Raw genomic sequence first — 22,287 nt, 5'->3', positions numbered from 1 at the left:
TCCCGTGGAACTGTCTGAAATGACGTGGACCCAGCAGAAACTTTATGTTCACTGAAAAACCCTCAATTATAAATAATAATTATGTTTGAATTAAACATTAGCTGAGAGGGTTTCGTTGTCTGGTGTTCGGCACAGCATCTGCAACGCCATGATGTCGTTTCTTAAAATCTTAATGATTTCAAGGACGCAGTGATTTTTTTTTGCCTCCAACTTTAGAATATGGTTGCACGAAATGATTGGGCAAAGGAACATACTGGCACGCTGAGAAGAGTGTGATACAACTTTAATATGACTCCATAAACCTCAGAATTCATCACTGATGCTGCAGTGTGGAAACGCTAATGCATCAATAAGTAAAACAATAGCATCTTCTGCTCTCTGCATCAGTATAAAGGAATAAGGGTCTTCTGACAATAGCTGCTCAGGTGTAGCTCTACTACACAGCTGGGAATGTTAGCTGGTGCACTGGGAGTGTTTCGCAATTCCACTGAGCTGGAAGAGTTGGTTCCGAATCAGAGCTCGGGGTTTGTAGGGGAGCATTAACCGCCCACACACCTGTCAGCTCTTCCTCGTGAGACTCGCGTTTTAGTTTTCTCGGCCTCACGGACCACTAGAATATTGAAGAAAAACTAAAGCTGCACCTTTCCTGGCATCAATTGCAGCTATTAAAGCGAAGCTGACAGCTGGGGCGACAAGGCGGCTGTAGAGGACTCGGCAGAGGACGGTGCTGTGGTTTGACTGAACCGGAGAGCATCCTGCATCAGAGCAGAAAGCAGTGAAAGTGCCTCAGTTCAACAGCGGAGGACATAAAAGTCTCACATGACGTGACACTGATGTGAATGCAGAGTGTTGTCAGTGTTCACTACAAACTAGAAACTATGTTATCACGCAAAAGAAAAATGCTACCTGCTAAAAACGTGTGTGTTAGTGTTGCTAGTGTTGCCACTGTAAGCATATGACATGCAGTTCCCGGGACCGTAGCCGAGTGTGAGTATCTTCAAATATCAGAGATGTTTTATACGGTCAGCTGTATGTGTGTCAGCTTTGTGCTTTTCTCACTAAATAAAGAAAACTGCAGCTGGTTTCAGGGCTCTAACATTTCTGTGCATACACACAGGCTGGTCTTATTCAATTCCTGTTTAATGTTCTATGCTCTTTTAAGTGAGTCTAGCGATACTGCTGACAGCCTATTGTCACAGCAGACACTTCATCACACTTCCCTTTAATCTCCTCCCTCCACCCAGCTACACTCTCCTTTTCCACTGAGCCTATATCATTACTGAACTCTTTCTCTCAGCTCCCTCTCCCTACACAACTGCAAGGTTTTTACCCAAATGTGTTTGGGGGGGGGTTCTTTCAACCGCATAGAATTATTTTCACAATGCTCTTTATGCTGTTGCATTATCATCCCTCAGGGATAGCAAGGTGGTATTTCAAAATATAGAGTCCATTTGATCCGAAAATAGCAATTGGTTGATGAAAACCTTCTGTAATAGCACATGTAAAAGAATTGAATTAGTATCTATCCATCATATATCTAAAACAACCACATTAGAAAAAAGTAACTTCAAATTGTTCTGTGACTACATAGAGTTCTCGAAGAGGAGGTGATGATCTTTATTCACATCAGTTTCAGGTTTCTATTTAACGTTAATACCTATAATATAGCATGAAATAATAGAATATTAGATTATATCATACTGTATTCTATTCTATTAGAGAATGGAAATTCATAATAAAAGTATACATATATATAAAAAAAACCTCAGGAAATAGACGTCCCTACAACAGTGATTCAGTGCAAACTCTAGTCCCAAAGCTTTTTACTAATTAATACTCACTAGCTGCATGGTGACAGTACAGAATATGGATAATCTTAATTAGTATGTTTCATCTCATATGTCAACGTATCCTCATATTAATACAAACTGTACTTCAGTAGCAGTAACAGTTTTTTTTCCTAGGCCTCTTTTGGGAATTAGTATTTATTTGTTCATTCCGGACACCCGTGGCCTACAAATGTTGTTTACTTCAAGTTTGTTTGTGTCCTTCAGTGTGGTTTAAAGTTATAACTAATCTTTTTTTGTGATGTATTTGTGCTGATTATTTTCTTGATTACACCATTAAAAATGATAATTAGACCCTCTTAGACACCAAGGTGATGCCTTAAGATTCTTTTATACAATCAACATCATAAAAATAATGTATGCCTTTTAATTATGTGTTTCAAGTCATTCCAAGAAAACTGTGGGTTCCTCTTTTGCTGTTGAGCGATAAAGGTAGATGCTGCTTGAAACTGACTAAACTGAATCAATTATTCAGCACATTTTTGACAACATTCATTTTTAAAACTGTTGACATAACTTTAAAAAAATATATTAAAAACAGAAGTGACCTTCTTACAGAAGTCAGTAAATCCACATCACCAGGAGAAGAATATAAATCTGAGTATTACTGTCTATTTCCTTCAATTTTCTTAGGTTCTTATGCTTCTGAATAATCTTTAATTCTACTTCCTGCTAAATATTCCTGTTTTTCTCTTATTGTTCTTTGACCAACTGCTAAAGTAGTGACCTTGCTCCAGTCATCACCCTAACAGGGATCAACCTGAGAAACATGAAAGAGAAAGAGAAAGGATAGCCATCAGTTTCCTGTTCGGTTTGACAGACCATGCCCAAACTCGTGTCACGACTCTTTCTCAGCACTGTCACGCAGCATTCGAAGCCTCTTTGAAGTTTGGTACGTGATGTGACGCTGCTGCTGTTTGTGTTGTTCAAGGGGAAGAGGGATGCTCACAACTGTGCCATAGTGGGGGCATCTATTCCCACTGGGATAGCAAGGTGTCAAAAAACACACCCCGGGGGTCAAATTATTCAGTAAATGGATTTCTTTTCACCAATAACTGTTCAATAACAGTATTAAAGCTGAACAAAGACTCTTTGAAAGCCTCTGTAAAATAGCCTCTTTCATCAGGCTAAATGACAAAATTGAGGTATCACAGAGAGAAGACAGAAAGAGGAGGGATGTTTTACAGATGTACATGATTATTTGAAGTACTTCAAAGAAGCTACAGAGGTCATTTCTACTTCAGAAGGAAGAACATATGGGAAATGTTATTAAATATTTAAATAAACATACTTGTTACTAATAAGTAAAGTGACATTCATGTCTTTCAGACTGGATTACTGTTTGGTCAGTCCCAAAGCTGCAGCTCGTTCCTTTACGGTCTATTGTTTACCATAAAGACACGTGCTACCCACCACAGGCCACCGGGGTCGCTGGTCCAAGGACTCAGAGAGCTGTCGTGGTGCAGGTCATAAAGCCCAGTGTGACCTTTGACATCAGTCGATTTAATTTTGATTTGACATCATTTTCTAATATTGATCAATTAGCTTTACTGCTGATGTCAAAGTTGCCATTTTTCTTAATTATCTAATTTTGCTTTTATCGATTACTTCTAGTTGCACTTGAGCTGTCTACCTCCCTTTGTAGTGATTTCCAGTTTAGCTTTGATTTGTTTTTGTTTTGTTTGCCTTGGTCTTCTATTGTTCATTAAAATCTTGTGTGCATTTATGTCTGTCAATTTGCTATGGCCATGAACAACTATACAAATAAAATTGATTTGACCTGACTAATGAAAAAAGCAAGGATAACATATTCCAGGTAGAACCTTACATGCATGATATAGCACAGTCCTTTCTTGTTACTTTATATTTGAAACTGGGACTTTCATTCTAATGTGGTAGAATAAATTGTTATTCTAATGAGCTGTTTGAATTTGAAATGTACAGTCTAGTTTGCCTCGTGGTCAAACTAAGGGTACACTAAAAAAATTCAATAACACCTTGACTAATTAATCAGTAAACTTGAGGAAAGAAGTATGTGGAAGTATTTTGGTGTAGATGGTAAATACGTTTTTGTGTATGTTTGGAGGTTTTAGATGTGGAGGATTTAGCCACAAGGGCGCAGACTAGAGCCTAACAATCCCTGACCAATGGAATCTCTTCGTAAACCTTTACTTTTGCGCAACATAGAAAGAAGCCATTATGACAGAGACTAATGTTATGTTGTGTAATGTTGAGTATGTTTGGAAAAACAACTACCCGCATATGTTTTCGGATTTCTCACCTGCTAGCTTACTGACCGAGTCAGGCAGCATTGGCCTATTATCTTTGCTTTAAAACGATCTGTGCATATTTAGCTGGTGAGCTACAAACACACCCACAGACCCACTATCTTTTAAAGGTGTATTGCCATTTCAGCTGAGGTTCAAAATACAAATGAGTGGTTAAACCAATAATATGCTTCACAACACAACCAAATCTACATTTTGTTGTGCAAGAAAAATGTGGAAACTGCTCAACAAGTTGGAAAGAACAGGTCACTTTATCAAAATAGGACAGATCTTGATGACCTGGATAGAGGATGCCGCATTTTGATACCAGACAATCATCATATCTAGTGAGTGTGCTATTGCGTAAGCACACAGTATACAGTGGTACACAGAGTCTTTGATGAAGACAAGCAGACCTGTAGAAATTTGTTTGCTATTAAAGAAAAGAGAGAGAGAAAAAAATGGTTGATAATACAAGTGTATACAAGCTCCACAATCTTCAGTCCCACAAAGAGAGGGGAAGGGTAACCGAGGTAGAACAGAGAATACAATAGATGTGAATGAAAACAGGAACAACAACTGAGTAGTTTAAAGTTGTGGTAACCTAGGTCACATACATACATACATAATAACATGCAGGTCCATGCTCTGTGGTCACAACAGTAGGCACAGGATGATGAGGAGACAGTGAACAGTTTTCAGCCTTAAATACTGTAACGAAAGGAGGCTTCAGTGATGGAGGTTGAGGTAGATGGTGTACAGCTTTTGTTCCTGGTCAACTCTGGGGCAAGTCAATCAAAAAATCTTCTCTTTCCAGGGCTCTGACAAGAAAGCCAATTGTCGAGATGGTGAGTGTCAGGGTTTCCTGTTTCGGAGTCCCTGACGGAACCATCACCTGTAGTGAAGAAGACATTTCAAGGTACACAGACTCTAGCTCTCTCGCCATTGCCCTGGAAATTTGCAAGATAGAGATTTAGAGCCTGATTTACAAAGAAGTACTGAATTGTGTGTGCAATCTTGAAAATTGCGTGTTTCACTGGTGGGTGAAGGGTAATCAAGTAAGAAAAATTGCGCAACTAGAAGTGCCAACGTGGTGGAGGCGGTCGCATTTACGCGAGAGCTTTGTGAGTTTCCACTGGTGTCTGACATGGAGAGTTGGGTGAAAAGCATAAACGCAAGAGGAAATTCAATCTAGAGCAATTTAAGCTGTCCCTTGGAGAGGCCAATAATCACTTTGATGAGCTACAGCAACAAAAGTTCAGCATTACAGGAAGACACGCTTTACGGAAAGATCACTCATAACATTCAGGAAGTCAGCCACAGCATAAAAGTCACGTTTGGCCTCATTCACTGCATCCTGGGTGTGAAGAATCCAGAGTTGGCAGGTCACATTGGGTGAATAACACGTACACAACACATACACATGCACACATCCTCTCTTGCATCGAGCGAATATGAACATATGGTTTACTTTTATAAGAGATGGACACTTTCTGATCCCTGTATTTTGTGCACTCAGGTAAAAGTGACCCATTTTGCATATTTATAAAGGCAAAGGTGCAAATCCACAGTGTGTGCTATTTGGAAGACGCCGTCCTCAGTGTGCACCCTTAGCAGATCAGTTTGTATTGACACTGACATCCTTATGGCTCCTCTCAAATGCATCCATTTCTGCATTGTACTGCTGCATTAAGGCTGTCCTCCACACCTCTGATGAGTCTATATTTTTCACACATTTTCTATCAGTGGCTGAATGGTAGGATGTTGGAACTTGGGTGAAATGTGCAGAGCGTGACAGAATAGCAGCCTGAAGCTGGAGGTATTCAATTTTCACCTAATACTTCTCCATTGTATGATACAACCAGGATCCACTTTTGTGATGGACCTCCTGTTTCTCTGTATACAATGACAAGAACACTTTCTCTCCACTGTCGCTGACTGTCTGTGAGCTAAAAATAAATGACTATAAAATAAAATGAGCTAAACAGCCATACAGAGTTTATGAGCATCTATGCCCACTGCTAGCTAGGCAATGCAAAGATTCTCTCTGCAACATCCTTGATTGCAGTATTTCTATATATATTGCAATATATTGTATTGTATGTACCACCAGATTCAATATACAGTCCTGAATCATACTAAACACCATATCAATGGTACAGATGAGATAATAACATTATGTTATCCATCCATATTTGGATGACAAATGTTAAGCTATTGTGCTGCTCTAGTGTGTTGAGGTCTGTCTATTCCCAAGTGAGTGCAGCCTAAGTGAGGACTGGGTAGTGATTAAGGACAAAGGACATAAAGGGAGTCGAAAGAAACTAAACTAGAGCTCAATGCTACAAGTGGAGTGGAGAGATTGGTGGGTCCTTAGGTCGGCCTGTAAACCTCTCACAGGGAGAAGCAATAACGCCCCTATATGCCTGCAAGACATGCTTCTGACAGATGCACAGGACCAGGTAGTGTGCACACATATCATGTTTGAGAAAGGCTGTGGGCGAGTCAACTACTTCAATATGACAGCAACCACACTTACACACTGCTGTATTTATCACAGATGTCATGTGTATTGTTGTCATGAGAACAGGAGATGTGCAGTATGTATAATACCAGATGATGACTTTGGGATGGAGTAGGTGAGCGTGTAACTATAGTTACCGGTACACGTTATTAAAGCGCTACACAGTTTAAATTATTTTTTATCCCTCGTCTTGGAGGAGAGGCCTACTATTAGATTTGTAATCACAATGTTCATGTTGATTTATATATGTGTGTGTGTGTGTGTATTTTTTACCTTTTTATTCGATTTCTATTTCTACATGTGAAATCTTCAGACGATACAATGGTACAAGTGACAACAAAAGTCTTTATCAAGAACCAGTCTGGAATAAAAGCAAAAATAATGAAGTGGTAATTTAAATAAAAAAACAAAAACTAAATAATTAATAATAAACTGATCAAAATACATAAATACTGATCAAATTGGAGGAATTTAAACTTCTCTTCCTTTTAAGAATAGAGTTCTACACCTGAGATACTTGGTCAGTTGTAGCTGGGAATCACGACTTAATGAGTTATGTGCTAAGTGAATTTTGTTTTGCTGCCTGGGAGCTGAGGCTGTGGGAGGTCTGTTTCATTAACGGTCTCTCGGGAGAGCTCTGTGGGTATGCAGCATCTCCCACCTACTAATGTGTGGATCTCTAAGCGTGGGAATGTGTGCTTCGTTATGTGTGCACGTGTATGCAATGTCAGCTGTTTACAGGAGCAGATTTTGCATGTACATCATATCTCATGAGAGCTGACTTATATGCAGTGACCAATAAATGGTTGAACGCTTCAGTGAACTGGTCTTTCAGATTCAATTTTATATTTAGTGGAGTTCTCCCTGGTCACAAAGCCACCATCATTTATTCTCCTCCTACACACTACAAATGTCCCTAATTTACTTTTTATCCACACTCCCTTGAGCAAACAATCATTCCGCACTATTACAATAATGTTGCTGTTACTCACAGAACAAATGGAAATCGATCAAGTCTGGCGCAGGAAATCTTTCGAACAACTCAAACTACATTTCCTTATTAATTATGAGCATTACACTTGGTTGTGAGCAAATTGTTAAGTTGCAGTCGCTCAATGATCTGCTCATGATGTATTCTGGATTTCCACATTTAATCACACTAATGAATGCAGTAGAGAAAAAAAAAACACTATTTCCAACTTTCCAACTTCCACAGAGGGAATGATGGCAAAAGATGAGATGAGAGATGATACACGAACTATGTTGTTGTATTGTGTGCAATGTACATAACATAAACAAATACAGATGTAACGATCCACTGATGAAACAGCCAATGGTCTGATGTCATCGAAATGTAAACATCAATGTTCACATATCTTTTTTTTTGCACACTCTCATCCTAACCAGTCCCATCTGTACACATTCCCTTTAATGTTTAGAGTTTGAGTGCAAATCACCCTCCTATTCAGTCTAAGAATTTCAATTATTTCTGCTTGATTAGTGCATTTTGGGGCATTTTATTTATTTAAAAAAAAAAAAAGACCACCTGATGTGCTAGTCAAAGTGCAGTAGAGTGCAGCAGAGCAGAGAGAGCAAGGGCTGGAAGGAGTGACAGTATAGAATAAATCAAAACAATAAAGAAAAAAAAAACCTCTACTCAATATAGTATACAGTAATTTAAATTAATACTGCTACATAACAAAAGTATAAAGAAAGGAAATTGTGTTTCCTTCTATTTCGTTCCATCAATGCCGCACATTTCAACTTGTTATTAGTGGTGGTAAAGTAATAGGCATGCTGCAAAGCTTCTCACCAGGATAATGCTAAAACAGGGGCAGATAGTGTTCTTTGTATTTGTAAGTAATAACCGCTGAAAGTTACTGCTGTGATGTGTGACATGTTGGGAACAAATGTTCTGTAAGTAGAGGTGATATTTAGTTTTTCAAGTTACATTAAGAATGTAAGGAGTCAGCTTGTCACATTCAAAGTCTATTGTGTCCTGATGGACCTTTAAACATCATTAATCTAAACAAGTGTTAAATTGTGTCAGTGCTCCCAGAAATGCCAACAATAACTGTTAATTGCTCCCCTGATGTTTTCAACATGAATTGTGTTATGTTTAATTTAGAGCTGTAAAAAAAGAGACTAGCTGACCTCTGGTTAGTCCTTAAGAAGGCTATGTCTCTTCCTGTCTATTGGACAAGATTTATCAGAATAATTATGCAAACATATCACTTACCAAGTGCGATAGAAATGTACCTTCCTTTACATCCTGTGAGCATCTGAGCCTGGACTCAGTAGAAAATAAACCAGAGCTTGTAATAAAAGTGCAGGATGTGCCACTGTACCAGAGTGGCAGCAGAGCCCAGGTGTGTTTTCCTTAATGACTTATAAATTGGTAGAGAAACCTTGTTTTTTTTTCTTCCTGGGTCGTTGTTGTTGGTTATGGGGTTCCCTCACTATCTTCATCGCTGTTGAATACAGTTCACATGGTTCCATAGCAAATGTAAACCTCGGGTGATTTGCAATATCTAGTTGATGGTCCTGATTTACCACTTCATTACAGTTACATTAGTTTTAATGTAACCGTATTAATCCACGGAGGATCGTTCATGTCTAAATGAAAAACATCATAGTAGTTAATTTCAGTGCTAGCTGAAGTTTAGACATAAAGGCTCTCAACCAGAGGCCTCATCATTATTTTTCTGTTCACTCATCTTCATCATTCCATTTAAACATAAAGGAGGACAGCTGGAGTGAGGTCCTCTCTTCATGCCACTGTTGTGATAGATATATGGCAACTGCAATGTTTGTTGGTCAAATGAGACCCAGTGAACCATGATCGCACTCTTTCTTTCCAAGGTAACATTCACGGCCTGTACAGGGGCGATGCGGCAGAAATACATTCAGAGAATTGAATTTAACTTATCTAGCAAAATGTTAACGGTGACACTGACAAATTCCCCTGTCATAAACCGCAGACACCTCTCTGGCTTGTTCTCACCTGGGATGTTGTGGATGGTGATGGCAAGGATGAGTAGAAGGATTCGTCGCCAGCTGCTTCTGGCCTGTCCAACTGCTTCCTGTTGTTTTGCTCCCCCTTCCTGTCCACCTGAGATGCCTGAATGAGGTCCTCTCCTTCTCTGGTACACATCCCCATTCTCTAATTTATCTGTGTAAGAGAGGAGATGAATGCTGAAATCAAATATCTAAACTATATGCTATGTTCACACACTGTAGGCACGATGCATTTAGTTTATATCTAACAACCTGCATCGTGACTTCACCATGACAACTTCTTCTTTGTGAGGTGTCCGGGCTCAGTCTTAGAGATAGGTTAAAGATACTGGACACCCGAAGGGAGCTTTGAATGGATCCTCTGCTCTTTCACAATGAAACTGAGAGGTGACCCCAGGCCAGACAAAGAACATACTGGAAAAATTACATATCTCATATCTCGGACTGTCTCAGAATTCCCCGGGAGGAGCTGGAGAATGTGGTTGGGTAGAGGTACATCTGGATTAATTTACTACCACCGTGACCGAACTTCATATAAAATAAATGGATGGATGTTTAAAGTCACACACCAACGCAGTGAGAGCTAGTTTCCTCAGCAGAGAACTAACCTATCACGCATTCAAGCAGTGTCTCTGCTTTTCCAGAGTGCTTCTGCACTCAAAGTAAATGGGCAAAAGACACCAAGGGCAACATCCACATGTGTGCTGTTATCGAAATTTCAGAAAAAGATAGAAAAAGAGTTCACGAAGAGCATGTTTGATGTAGACTGGAGGATCCTATGACGGCAGGTTTCTGGCCCTGCGTTTGAGTAGAGTCATTTGGAATAGGTATATGCACCTTTTCCAATATGTGGTTGGGTGATGCACTTCCAATTTAGTTTAAACACTTCTGAACCCTTAATGGGTACTGCTGCTGCAGGAAGGCACCGAGAGCAAACATTCTCAGTTGTCCCTACACAGACAGAGGTTGGTATTATTCACAGACTACATTGCTTAGTATTCAGTGAAAATCTCCACCTGTCAGATGCTATAAACGGCACTTTAAGATTAATCTGAGCTAGTGTGAGAACACATACTGTATGTACGTCAAGAAGATGCAGCAGAACCTAACACAGAATTAATAAGGTACAACAATCAGGCATTTTAAGGCAGTTTTTTGAAATTCTAATTGGGTCTTATGTTAACCCAGATCTCATCAGGCAACATAAACAAAACTCTCATATGTGTCAGTTTGGTAGCACATAAATAAGCATTTCCGTTTCTGTTACCCACTGAAAATGTCCTGTGAGGCACTGCACTCAGCAAACAATTATCCACAAGATATCAGTCAAATAGGAACTTAAGACACAATTAGGCTTATTGCAGATTAAATCAGATGCCTCAGTTGACTGCCTCACATCTGATTAAGAAGTCTGTCATCAGGTTTATGCTTCCAGCCTGAAGGACAGAGAGCTACAAATCTATTCTGAAATTTTAAAAAGTCCTGGATTTGGCCCAGTTGTCATTACTGCAATCTCTGTTAACGTCACTGAAACAAAGTAAATGGCCCAAGACAATCTAATTAGCACAAAACCCTGTATTGTCCTTAATAATCGCTCTGTGTATATCAAGGACAGTCATGCAGTCATTGCAGTTAGAACAGCTTAGTAAATGGTGCACTGTTGTAATACTACACATTTAGTCTGCCTATGGATAAAAGGTGGTTTTAATGTATTTCTTAAATAAGTTGAATGCTAATTTAAGTTCTAATTGTTTCTTTTTTAAACAATATCATTATTAATTGTCTGTAATTAAACACAGATGAATCGCCCAGTAGCACACTGCAGATTCCTTAATCTTTACCCATTATCTCTCAGCAGCCTGTCCAATCACTATCTGCCCCTCTTACTTCTATTTGTCTCTCTCTCACAAACATTCTCAAACACAAGCAATTGACCTCTATTAGTGCATTTCATGTATCTTGTTTTGTCATCTAGGCGGCAGTAAATTGGAATTATCTGGCTTGCAAAGGTCAGCTGATCCAGACTATAGCTCGGGGTGCTCTGCAGACAGCCTCAGACAGTGACCGTTTGCAAAGGCCAAAACTCCAAGAACATTTCTCTATGATTGAGCCTCCCAAAATCAGCAAGCATAACAACAAGCTGCGTCTACAGCTGACGCTACAAGTACAACCCCTGTTACTATCCACAAATAGCATCTAATAATACAATTATAAAACTAATTTATTCACACACACAAAAAAAATAAATAAATACACACTTCAGTTATAACCTCCCAACATTTAAGGCTGTAGGACCCTACAGTAAACTTATTAAAGACCCAGTGGTCCACAGAGAGTCACTGTTGGCACTTTGTTTTGGTTTCAGCTTTAGTCGGGCTGTGGGAGGATGTAATTTTAAAATGAGTCCACTTGCCTGTGCAATTCTGATGACAAGGACTGGTATTTGAAATGTGTTTTCTGTCATAGAACCAGGAGGAGACTGGTCTGTGAAGTGCTGGTCTATACGAGGCCAACATTTCCAAGTTTTCTTTTAAGGTTTTTGGTGCACTTGTAAAGACATCAGAAGCTTCAAGTGAAGTGAAGATAGAGGGCCTCAACTCTATCTACAGTAATTATTCTGCATTGTTTGAATGAAACCTCATCAACCACGATCACCACAGCAGATCACGGTGACTCCATTTCTTCGGCAGAGAATTTACACAAGATGCCTTCTCTGACACAACCCTCCCTAGGTGTCGCCGGGCTTAGGATGAGCACCAGCACAACTGGCTTGTGTAGCCAGTCGTGTGTGGATGGGGTCTTTGGACAGCGTGGGGATTCATTGTCTTGTCCAGGGACACTTCAACATATGGTAAGGAGAAGACAAGTCATGAACCACCGACCCTAGAGTTGATCGGCACCCACTCTGCCATCTGAGTCACTGCTCAGCTGGCAGTTGTTTACAATAAACAGCTGCCAGCTGAGCAGTGACTCATCTAAAGACTTGTCTAAAATAATAGCCAACCACTCTGGTTTTTACTTTAGATTTAGATTATAAATCTAAATATGTCTAAACTGTTACACAGTATTGTATTTTACTGGGATTGGTGAATGTAATTAAATTATTAAAATTTTAACTTTAATAATTAACATTTAATTCACATTTACTACGTATTTATCACATTAATTCAAGGGTATAACTGTTGAGCAAATTTTTAAGCCTTTACTCTATAGACAGTTACAGTACATCTTTTACAAGAAAGTACTGTGCTGCTACTCTGTTGCCACGAGAACAGGATCCAGGATCAAAATCCACACACGGAGAAGACCACTTTCCATTTGGTGAATCAGATACATTTGATTTACCTTTGAAGTCAGCTTAAAGAAGCAGTCTGACTCGGATTGCCTTGCACACTCAGAATAAACACAGGCACACAGGTACATCTCATTAGAGACATTTTCAGTCTCCTCCAAAAACCTAGCAGAGTAGCCTGTTACTTTGATTGACAGGTGGGTGGAAACACTTCATTGGGATGATTAGCGTTCTGCAGTGGAAAGCCCCTACTGGCCTCACTGACCTTGGAAAACATACAGATAAGCAGAACGGAAATTATTAGAACTTACTAGTTACTTACTATTTGTATTTTGGTAACAGTTGAATAGGATGTAGTTGTCTTCATTTGCAATTTACAGTATTTTATAACAAATATCCAGCTCCATTTTTACTCACTTTTCCCCTCTTCTCCTTCTCTTCCACCCACACACTCCATCTATGTCACACACTCTCTGACTCAGTCTCTTTACCTCCCTCTTTCTCATCTCCAGCCCACAGCCGAGCAATCAGACTCACATCTACGTCTCTCTCTGTCCATGCTGATTGTGATTTCTACCTCCAGAACTCCCAAGTAAAACTCCTTCATCTTTTTACTTGGCACTGGCCTGCTGACCCTAAATCATTCTTTTTCACTCCAGTGCTCATCAGTAATCACCCTCCACCTCTTTCTCACCCTCTTCTCCTCCTCATCTTATTCTGTGTCACGCTTCACCTAAGGAGCTCTGTCCTCTCTCTTGGCAGCTCTGGCTTTACCAACACCAGTGATGGGCATAATACCAACACAAAATAAAGCATAGTGCACCTCATGATACAATTTTAATATGAGAAATTCAATTTGCGTTACAGATTGTTACTTCCTCACAATAATTGATTTGTTATATATATTCATCTTCCTAATACCATTCATACTTTGGTATGTTACTCTAGCTGCCATTTTGGTGACAAGAGATGGAAAGCACCAAACAGGTGTAATAGTGCAATAGCAGACCTGTTTGAGCTTGTTAAAGCCAGGTTAGGTATCTCCCCAAAACAAACAATTTCCAGGTTTCATCTTTATCGCTTGCAGACTGATAAGTGTAATATTGATCTTCTTGTACAGTACAGTACAGTATTTTCCAAATGCCAAAAAAGGTTTTAAAAGGTTATTGTAAGAACAACATTCATATCTTACTATTATTTCTATATGGATAACTTATAATTCCTTCACATTTGGTATGTTATTGCATAGTAAAATTGCGTTGAATATGGGTTTGTCAAATATGATACAGCAGGAATAAGATTGCTTTATGTTAAGTAAAATGCCAATGACACTGTCTTGATTATATAAACTAAATAAAGACTGAAATGTCATTTTAATATAAATGTATAAAATATATATGTATAAATATGTATAATATGATATAAATAATATGACTACAGTGTCTGTTAATAAAAACCCACATATGTAATGTTTATAAATGCTAAACAGGGCAAAGTTCCACTATGAAAATATTATATTATATATTAATGCAAGTTCAAGTGCTTTTTCCAAAGTTTGAGATTTTCCTTAGATGCATCTAATGCATTTTTCTGTTTCTATTTTTGGTGGTGGATATCTACAGTAAATTAAGCAGCCATTCAGACTAGTTTGCTATTTAGGACAAAAATAATCCCCAAACGGTGGCTACTCCGTGTTCATCTGCTGTGCATCACACGTGTGTACTATATGTGCTCTCTCACACTAACACATGTCAACATCACTTCACAAGCACAACCTCTGTTCCCACCTGCTGTCCATCATCACCTTGAGCACTCATTAGCAACAGCTGAATCGAAAGCTGTTGCAATGGGACTCTAATGCTAATAAACAACCAATGTAACAGTCGGTGATTTGCTACTATTAATATACAGTATCCGCCGGCTGCAGTTAGGATGAGGTTACCCTGACAACGCCTGGAGCATTAACACAGCATGAAACACAGAAATATTGAATCAGAAAATTGAAAAGTGTTCAGGCGACCTTCCTGGGCAGTTAGAAGTGATGTGACAAAAAATGGTGGCTGAACTTGAATCACTGTTACAGCAAGCTGACTCCTTTTTCACTCTTTTAATGTAGATTAGGATTTCTAACTTTCCTTAACAGTCCTGGCTAGAATAATATGTGACCATGTGTGGTAGTTTACTTCTTTGGGATGTCTCCCTGTTTTGGCTGCTGGTTTTCTTTTCTTTGGTATTAACCAAAAACAATTAAAGCATCACCATATTAAATCCACTTAAATCTGTGCTATCAACATTTTCACCTAAACACTGGGTGAAATGAGTAATTTGTGGCTTCAAAATATGTCACCCAATTCTGCAGGCTTCCTCAACTCTGCCTCTATGATGGATTTTTGTGTTTTTCTGCATTTGTTTGCACATGTTTATCACTGCTCTCACCAGCCAGAACAAAACAGAGAGCCAAGACGAGAGGGAACACTGGACTTCCACTCAAAATATGGCCAGAAACAAAACTATCTGACTCAGTGTCCATTCATCATCTAAAGTATAAGCTTTCAACCACATCTTATGGTCAAATGATGTTAATGATCAGGATTTACTTGGTGACCACAGACGGGTTTCCAAGCAACGTTGTCAGTGAGACGTGTGGGGATCTGTTTTTGAAACTTCAGGAAGAAATACCAGTGATAAGGTTAGATAGCTCATACTATTACTGCAAGGCTGTTCAATAGATTCCTGAAGCTCTATGGTGGTGACAGATGATGGAGGAGAAAATATATTTGAATCTTGTTCCATGGAAAAGTAGACAATCATTTGTCAGCAGGATCTCCATACATGCTAATCTTGCCAAGACACAAATCATAAACATGCCATTGTGCAACAGAATTAGGTTTTATTCCAGGATGTGGGAAGAGGTTTCTGTGTTTACAGTAGAAGTTGAACCTGTGATCTCAGTTGATGTTTTTGGAAACAAACAGGCAATTTCTTTCTACCTGCAATTGACATCATCACCTCTATGTGTCTCACCAAGATTAGCAAGATAGTTGTGTCACATAAAGATTGACCTTGAACCAGTATTTTCATATTATTATTAAGTATTGATTTAGAAAATATGAAAATATCTGCATATATACCATCACTAACATTGTGGAAATGTGCTCTCTGCCTGCGGGATGGGTGCAACTGCACTCTACTGGTGAGTCTTTTCTGATCTTTAAACACAGACGACTGCTCATTTAGGACAACTTCCTATTAACTGAATGTCTTTCCTTTGGAACTGGTTTTCTAAAGTCCTGAGGCTGATGTTGTAGTTGTTATGAGTTTTGTTTTTATTATTGTTTATTGTTTCCTGCACCCCAACCGGACGAGGCAGATGGCCGACTAACTTGGAACCTGGTTCTGCTGGAAGTTTCCTCCTCTAGGGGGAGTTTTTCCTCCCCACTGTCCCAGTGCTTGCTCAAGTTGGATTTGTAGGGCTACCTGTGTTTTATGTCTCTTATGTTAAGCACTTTGTAACACATGTTTGGAAAAGTGCTCTATACATAAATTCATTATTTATTATTATTAACTGTTTGCAAACAGGAAACCAGTCAGGAGAACTAAATTGTGACTTTAGGTCATGTAAGGAAACTCACTTATCTGCTGAGAAAAACCATAAGATGAAAGCTCTGGAAAAAGGCAGAAATAGGATCTTGAGTTAATTTCTTATTCTGTCCAACTACTTTTCCAAAATCAGGAAACATACCTGGATACTAAATATAGTATCTCTTCATGTAGTCTCGCTTTAACTATGTGACCAGTTTGCTGATGGACTCTTTTAGCTAATGTTCTGTAAATCTAAATATTTTAGTGTGCAGATGATTTTAATTACTTCAAATGAAAACTCGTTGATCATAATGATCTTTTGGATTCTCACTTCAAACACTCACAGATTAGTGTGCTAAACAACCTACTAAATCATCACTGCAAGAAACAAACAAACAAAAGAAATGCAGTAATATTCCTCTGCTCATTTCTCTTTATCTGATGCATGGTTTCATTTGAGCTTATTGAACTTGGCAAATCTGACAGAGCACCTTTGCCCTTTGTTTCATGTGCAGTCACGGCTTCAGCCAGTAACCCCAACCAACCACTATCAGCTACCTGGGAGCTGTCCGGTATAATCAGAGCTTTCTGCTTATGGCCACTGGGCAGTACTGGGACACAGGAGCCATGTTTAAGGTCACTTCTCATACAGTCTTCTCACCTACAATGTCTGAACCAGTGGAACATTCACATTTGTTTGCCATTTTAATTCTGTAGTTTTACTATAGTGTCAGTAGCTTAAAAAAATAAAATATGTACACCGACTACTGTATAGATTAGTGTAAAAACTTAAAGCAACTGCTTGGGGAAAATGAATAACCCCAGAATTCTGTGACAGCTCTCATTTTTTTATGATGGTTAGTCAGATAGTGGAGAGCAATGACTTCAGACAGTATTTGCAATAGAGAAGCTGATGGTCCTTTACAAGGCCTGAATGGTACTGCTGCAGATTCTGTCAGTCAAAAGTGACCAGAGAAGGACAGGGTCGGCTGGATTTGAAGAGACAATAATACAATTCAGAAAAAAAGGCAGTGAAGGAGGAAAGATGAAGTGGGAAGATGTTTTATGTGACAGGGGAAAACAGGAGGAACTGAAGCAAATAAAGGGTTGGGGAGAATTGGAGAGCACTGTGGGGTTAGTATGCGAGAGGGGTTGTGGGGGAGAGAGATAGAGGAGCCTGTAGGAGGAAAGACAACAATAGAAAAAGAGGTTGACAATAAGGCAGGGACATTATTCGTACATGTTGATGGTTTTAACCTCAATGTCTCACAATGAGCACAATAGCAGGTTACCATTTGATTGCTAGATCTCCAATCATCAAATATTCCAGTACTTTGCAGAGATTTACCAGGAAGGGAACAACAGCTGCTGAGGACAGAGGTGGAGATGAGAAAGAGCCTCAGACAAAGTCATGCACTGTACTGATTAACTGTCCGGCGACGCAGCCAAAAAAAGCAGTGCCAACAAATTAGTTCAACACGGCATAAATACCCACAAACTGAACAGAAAGTCCTCTTACTGCACATCCATCTGCACAGGAGAACAGCAGCTGGACAAAGTTGGTCTGCACTGTTTCTGAAGGGCCATTTATTTAGTCTGGGGTCATGTATTGTCCCCAACCCAAGCTTTTTCTTCTCTTTTGTGTTCCATTTTCTCCATCTTGCTGTCCAAAGTAAACACACTCATGTAAAAAAGGCTTGTGAATTTCTGCTCCTCTTAACTACTGTCTTAAATCCCTAATCTGTCATTAGCAGCACTGTCTGTGTGCAGCTCTAAAAAAACTTTCTTGTATTTTAGTCACACACTGAATTTTAAGCCAATGCATTAAATTTAAATGTCTAGATCTACATTTGAAAGTCACGTAATCAATTTAGTAAAGTCATGGCTCAATATAGGCATAACTGATTCATATTTACACAATTAAAATGCACTGATCTCACTCAATACTGGATAAAGTAAAAGTCAAACTAATAAATCATGAGTAGCATTAAGGATAATTCTCAACAGCGAGGGCATTCTGCAAGCTGGTTCCTCCACATGGGGCTAATGAGACAATCTACATGTTCACTTGGCAAACACAAGTGTAGCAAATGAAATTAATGATGGCTGCATTCCATACAGCCAGCTTCGAGGCTCTGGTATTGTGTACACTGGCTCAGTAATTTGGTTTACTGCCTAAATGCAATACTAATAATGTTATTAACTACTGTACACTTTGTTTTTCCTACTTTGACAAGTCAAGGTGTCTTCCAACAGGTGAATTGGCCTCACAGCTGGTTTTCGGCACCATAAAATACAATCATACTCCAATGAAATAAAAGGTCTGCATTTCTTTAGAAAAAAGTTAGCCATACAAAGATCAAGAGAGAGAGAAAGAAAATCTAAAGAAAATGGCCCAATAAAAAGCCAGATGACACCAGAGGAGAGGTGGTGAAGATGAGATATAGACAGAGCTGAAAGGACACCCTGCGCTCCTGCTGTGATGACACATGACACATAAAGTCACGTCTCCAAATACAGTACAAACACAGAAGCAATGGGGCAGATGTCCTTTCTACTGACAGTGTGCGAAAAGGTGAAACATTTCCTCATGGGAACAGTGTTGACTTTTGTGTTTTGGCTGTTAACATTTGTAAGACTGAGCGCTGTGGTGGCAGCTCGTTTGGAGTCCCGATCAATAAAGGTTCGCTTTCAATTTCCTTCCATTCCACAATGCTCAGTATTTTTAATACAGCCAACATACATCTATTTTATTATCATTCAAAAACTTTTCTTGAGTTTTGGATAGTGTGCCAGCTGCAGCTGGTCATGAATAGAGCTGATCAGGTAATCTTTGCATACAGCAAGGCCAACTTACACAGACCTACCTATGAAATGAATACGCAAAAGCTGGTGATAAAAAACATCCCTCATGCTTTGTCACTTCTTGTGTTCATTAACTGGTGGCCTTTTCAGTTCATTATCAAAGTCACACAAATGCTCAACAAAGGCCAATGTGAAGAAAGCACAGAGTAGCCTCGTGTGGTAGCATGCATCCAAAATAGAAATACAGTCTGCCTCATTGATATTTGGTGAATCTTCTCTGCAAGTAACCAGAACAGCATGACAATTTGTACAGACCCCCCTCTGAAGCACAGGAGATGAAACCTGACAAGACTGACAGCATGAGAATAGAATTTTGTTTTATGCCATTTTCACATCTATTTTCCATGTATCTGTTTGTCCTATAAAGCTTCAGCTGAAGGACAAACAAATAAGATGGGACACGGCAACAGTAGCATGAAAACCTGATGCAACACAGGCCATTTTATGGTTTTCCATCTTTTCTTGAAATGTACACAGCAGCCCAGGGTCCTTCCCTGGCGAGTGTGATGAGGATGTGGCAGAATGTCACCCATGACACATTATCCCTTCATAAAGTTGTTGTGGTAAGTGTGGTAGAGCAAACATTGGCTTATTGACATATACAGTAGACAGAGAAGAACGTCATCTCTGTGGATTGAAGCAATTTGAATCATCATTTTCCTTTAAATGCAACACTGCCAGCAACCCAAAAAGATGGAAAAAAACTTTATGATGAATATTTACACTTAGCTATTTTGAATTTCTATCTATGTCATGTCTTAAGTTTTAAAATTGCAACTGTTGCTAATGTGATATATAGAAATGTAGTTGCTGTTATACCTGCTGCCAGTAATAACCACTGATTTCAAACTGAACTGGAACAGAGAGGTGAGCTGTGTGAGAGCAATGACGTAGAGAAAGAGACGGTGTGACGTTGAGCGGGATCAAAGGAGCGTGACGACAAGCGAAACACAGAGAGAGAGAAACGGAAAAGGAAACGGGGAATAAACAGCTATGTGTTGATTGGTCATTGTTGCCAAGCAACCGTCTGGCCTTGATGGGGATATCATGGCTGTGTGAGGAGACACACAAACAGAAAAAAAAAAAAAAATAGCTGTGCCACTCTGATAAGGCCATCCACACCTCCAGTGTGGAAATGTCTTCTCTTATTACAACGATCCATGTAACAAGGGAGAGGCAGAAACAAAGAGACAGTGTGTTACAACAGCTTGCACCAGTCGAAACCATTGATCCGATGAAGCTTCAAAGTGACACCTTGCCTTTGTCTCCTTGGAGACGTCTCTGCCATCAATATCATTCCAGCCAATATATTCTTTCCATTTCGTTAGCAATAGCAGAAGTATTAATTTTGTCAAAGTGAAAGAACAGAGGAAAGCGTAAAACAATTAAACAGAAGCAAGACTGCATCCATAATCATGCATGAATCCTACACATCTACTGTCTTGAGGAAAATCTAGGCCCAAAGTGCGGTTTGATGTTTGTTTTACAAATTTTTGGAGACCACCTTTGCACTTTACATGCTGCAGTGGCACAATCTCAACACAATCTTTTTTTCTGACTGAACAAACCAACTCAGATATGGGCCACTTTGCTATGTGGTCCTATATTTGATTCATACTGCTGTCAGTGGGGTCTGTCTGTCTGTCTTCTCCCTACATATGCTTATTACAGTACCTTACATCACTCAGGGTTCCTCACTAGGACCTGAGCTTTCTTGGCTTTTCTGAAAGGCATCAATCAGTGAAATTTCTTTTCACTCGCTGAAGTTCTATATGTTTTCCTTTCATTATCTAATGTGTCTGAATAAATTTGTCATCGAGAGTCAACCTACCTATATCCTATATCACAGTGAGGGAGGAAAATGAACTTATTTCTCAGTTTTGCTTGTGCTTATATACTCTGGGGCAGGTGGCGGTTAATCTCTTTGCTGATGTTTAATGGGAGTATTATAACAAAGGTCTATGATGAGAATTTAACAGCACGTTAAATAATGTGAAAATTCAAAGAAAGAGAACAATTAAGACAAAAGTAGATCAAGCTCAACAATATAAATAACACCATTTGGATTGTTGGAGTAAACATGAACACCAACCTGGGTCTCAGCATTTTATTTTATAATTAGAAGAGAATTCAACTGCCTGTGATGCTTCAGAAAATTTCCTCTGTTGCCTCTCTTCCTGTCGTCCTTATCTCTGGTTTTCAACCAGCTTCATCAGAAAGGGCACAAATTAGAAAATACTAATTTGTAGAGAGAATAAAGGAAGAAACTATGTTGGAGCACATGTAAAAAAAAAAAAGCCAGTTACAATTATCAAAAAAATTGCAGATATTCCCCATCACTGTCTATGTTAACATTTCATGTATTGTATCATATTATGGTGGGATTTAAAAAGAGGCCCATGACCTTTCATTGAAAATAATGAAACTAAATTAACTTCAACAGCCTTTGACTAAAATTCACCCCAAGATGCAGGGTACACCACAATCTGGCATTTAAATGTCTCGGCAGGATGGATTCATATTTTACCTATGGTCCAGCATTGCATAATACTGAGAGTTAAGGGGAGAGATGTGAGAGATGGATGAAGAAAAAGAAAAGTTAATTCATAGCAACAGAGGCTGACATACAGTGCATCCAGAAAGTATTCACAGCGCTGAGCTTTTTCCACATTTTATTATGTTAGAGCCTTTAAATTTTTGCTATTTTATTAAAAACAAAAATATGTATATAAGTATTCACAGCCTCTGCCATGATACTCAAAATTAAGTTTACACTCATCATCTTTGAAATGTTCTGACGTATCCTGTAGGAAATTCAATTTATTGGACATTATTTGGAAAGGCATACATCTGTCTATATAAGGTCCCACAGTTAACAGTGGATATCAGAGC

The 22,287-nt window shown here is 39.0% G+C and overlaps 1 protein-coding gene across 3 annotated transcripts in view; it reads right to left on the bottom strand.

Moving 5' to 3' along the window:
* The window catches only part of LOC113156612 (zinc transporter ZIP11), a 103,243-nt gene that overhangs the window by 5,186 nt on the left and 75,770 nt on the right, over positions 1–22,287 (bottom strand). For all 3 annotated transcript variants that reach the window (XM_026351847.1, XM_026351849.1, XM_026351848.1), the window contains exon 6: positions 9,643–9,810. In XM_026351847.1, coding sequence (XP_026207632.1) covers positions 9,643–9,810 — 168 coding nt within the window. The remainder of the gene's footprint in view (positions 1–9,642; positions 9,811–22,287) is intronic.

Source organism: Anabas testudineus, chromosome 19 (genome assembly GCF_900324465.2).
Source record: "Anabas testudineus chromosome 19, fAnaTes1.2, whole genome shotgun sequence".
Classification (NCBI taxonomy): Eukaryota; Metazoa; Chordata; class Actinopteri; order Anabantiformes; family Anabantidae; genus Anabas; species Anabas testudineus.
The sequence above is the reverse complement of the archived record's forward strand: the minus strand, read 5'-3'. Positions and strand labels throughout refer to the sequence as shown.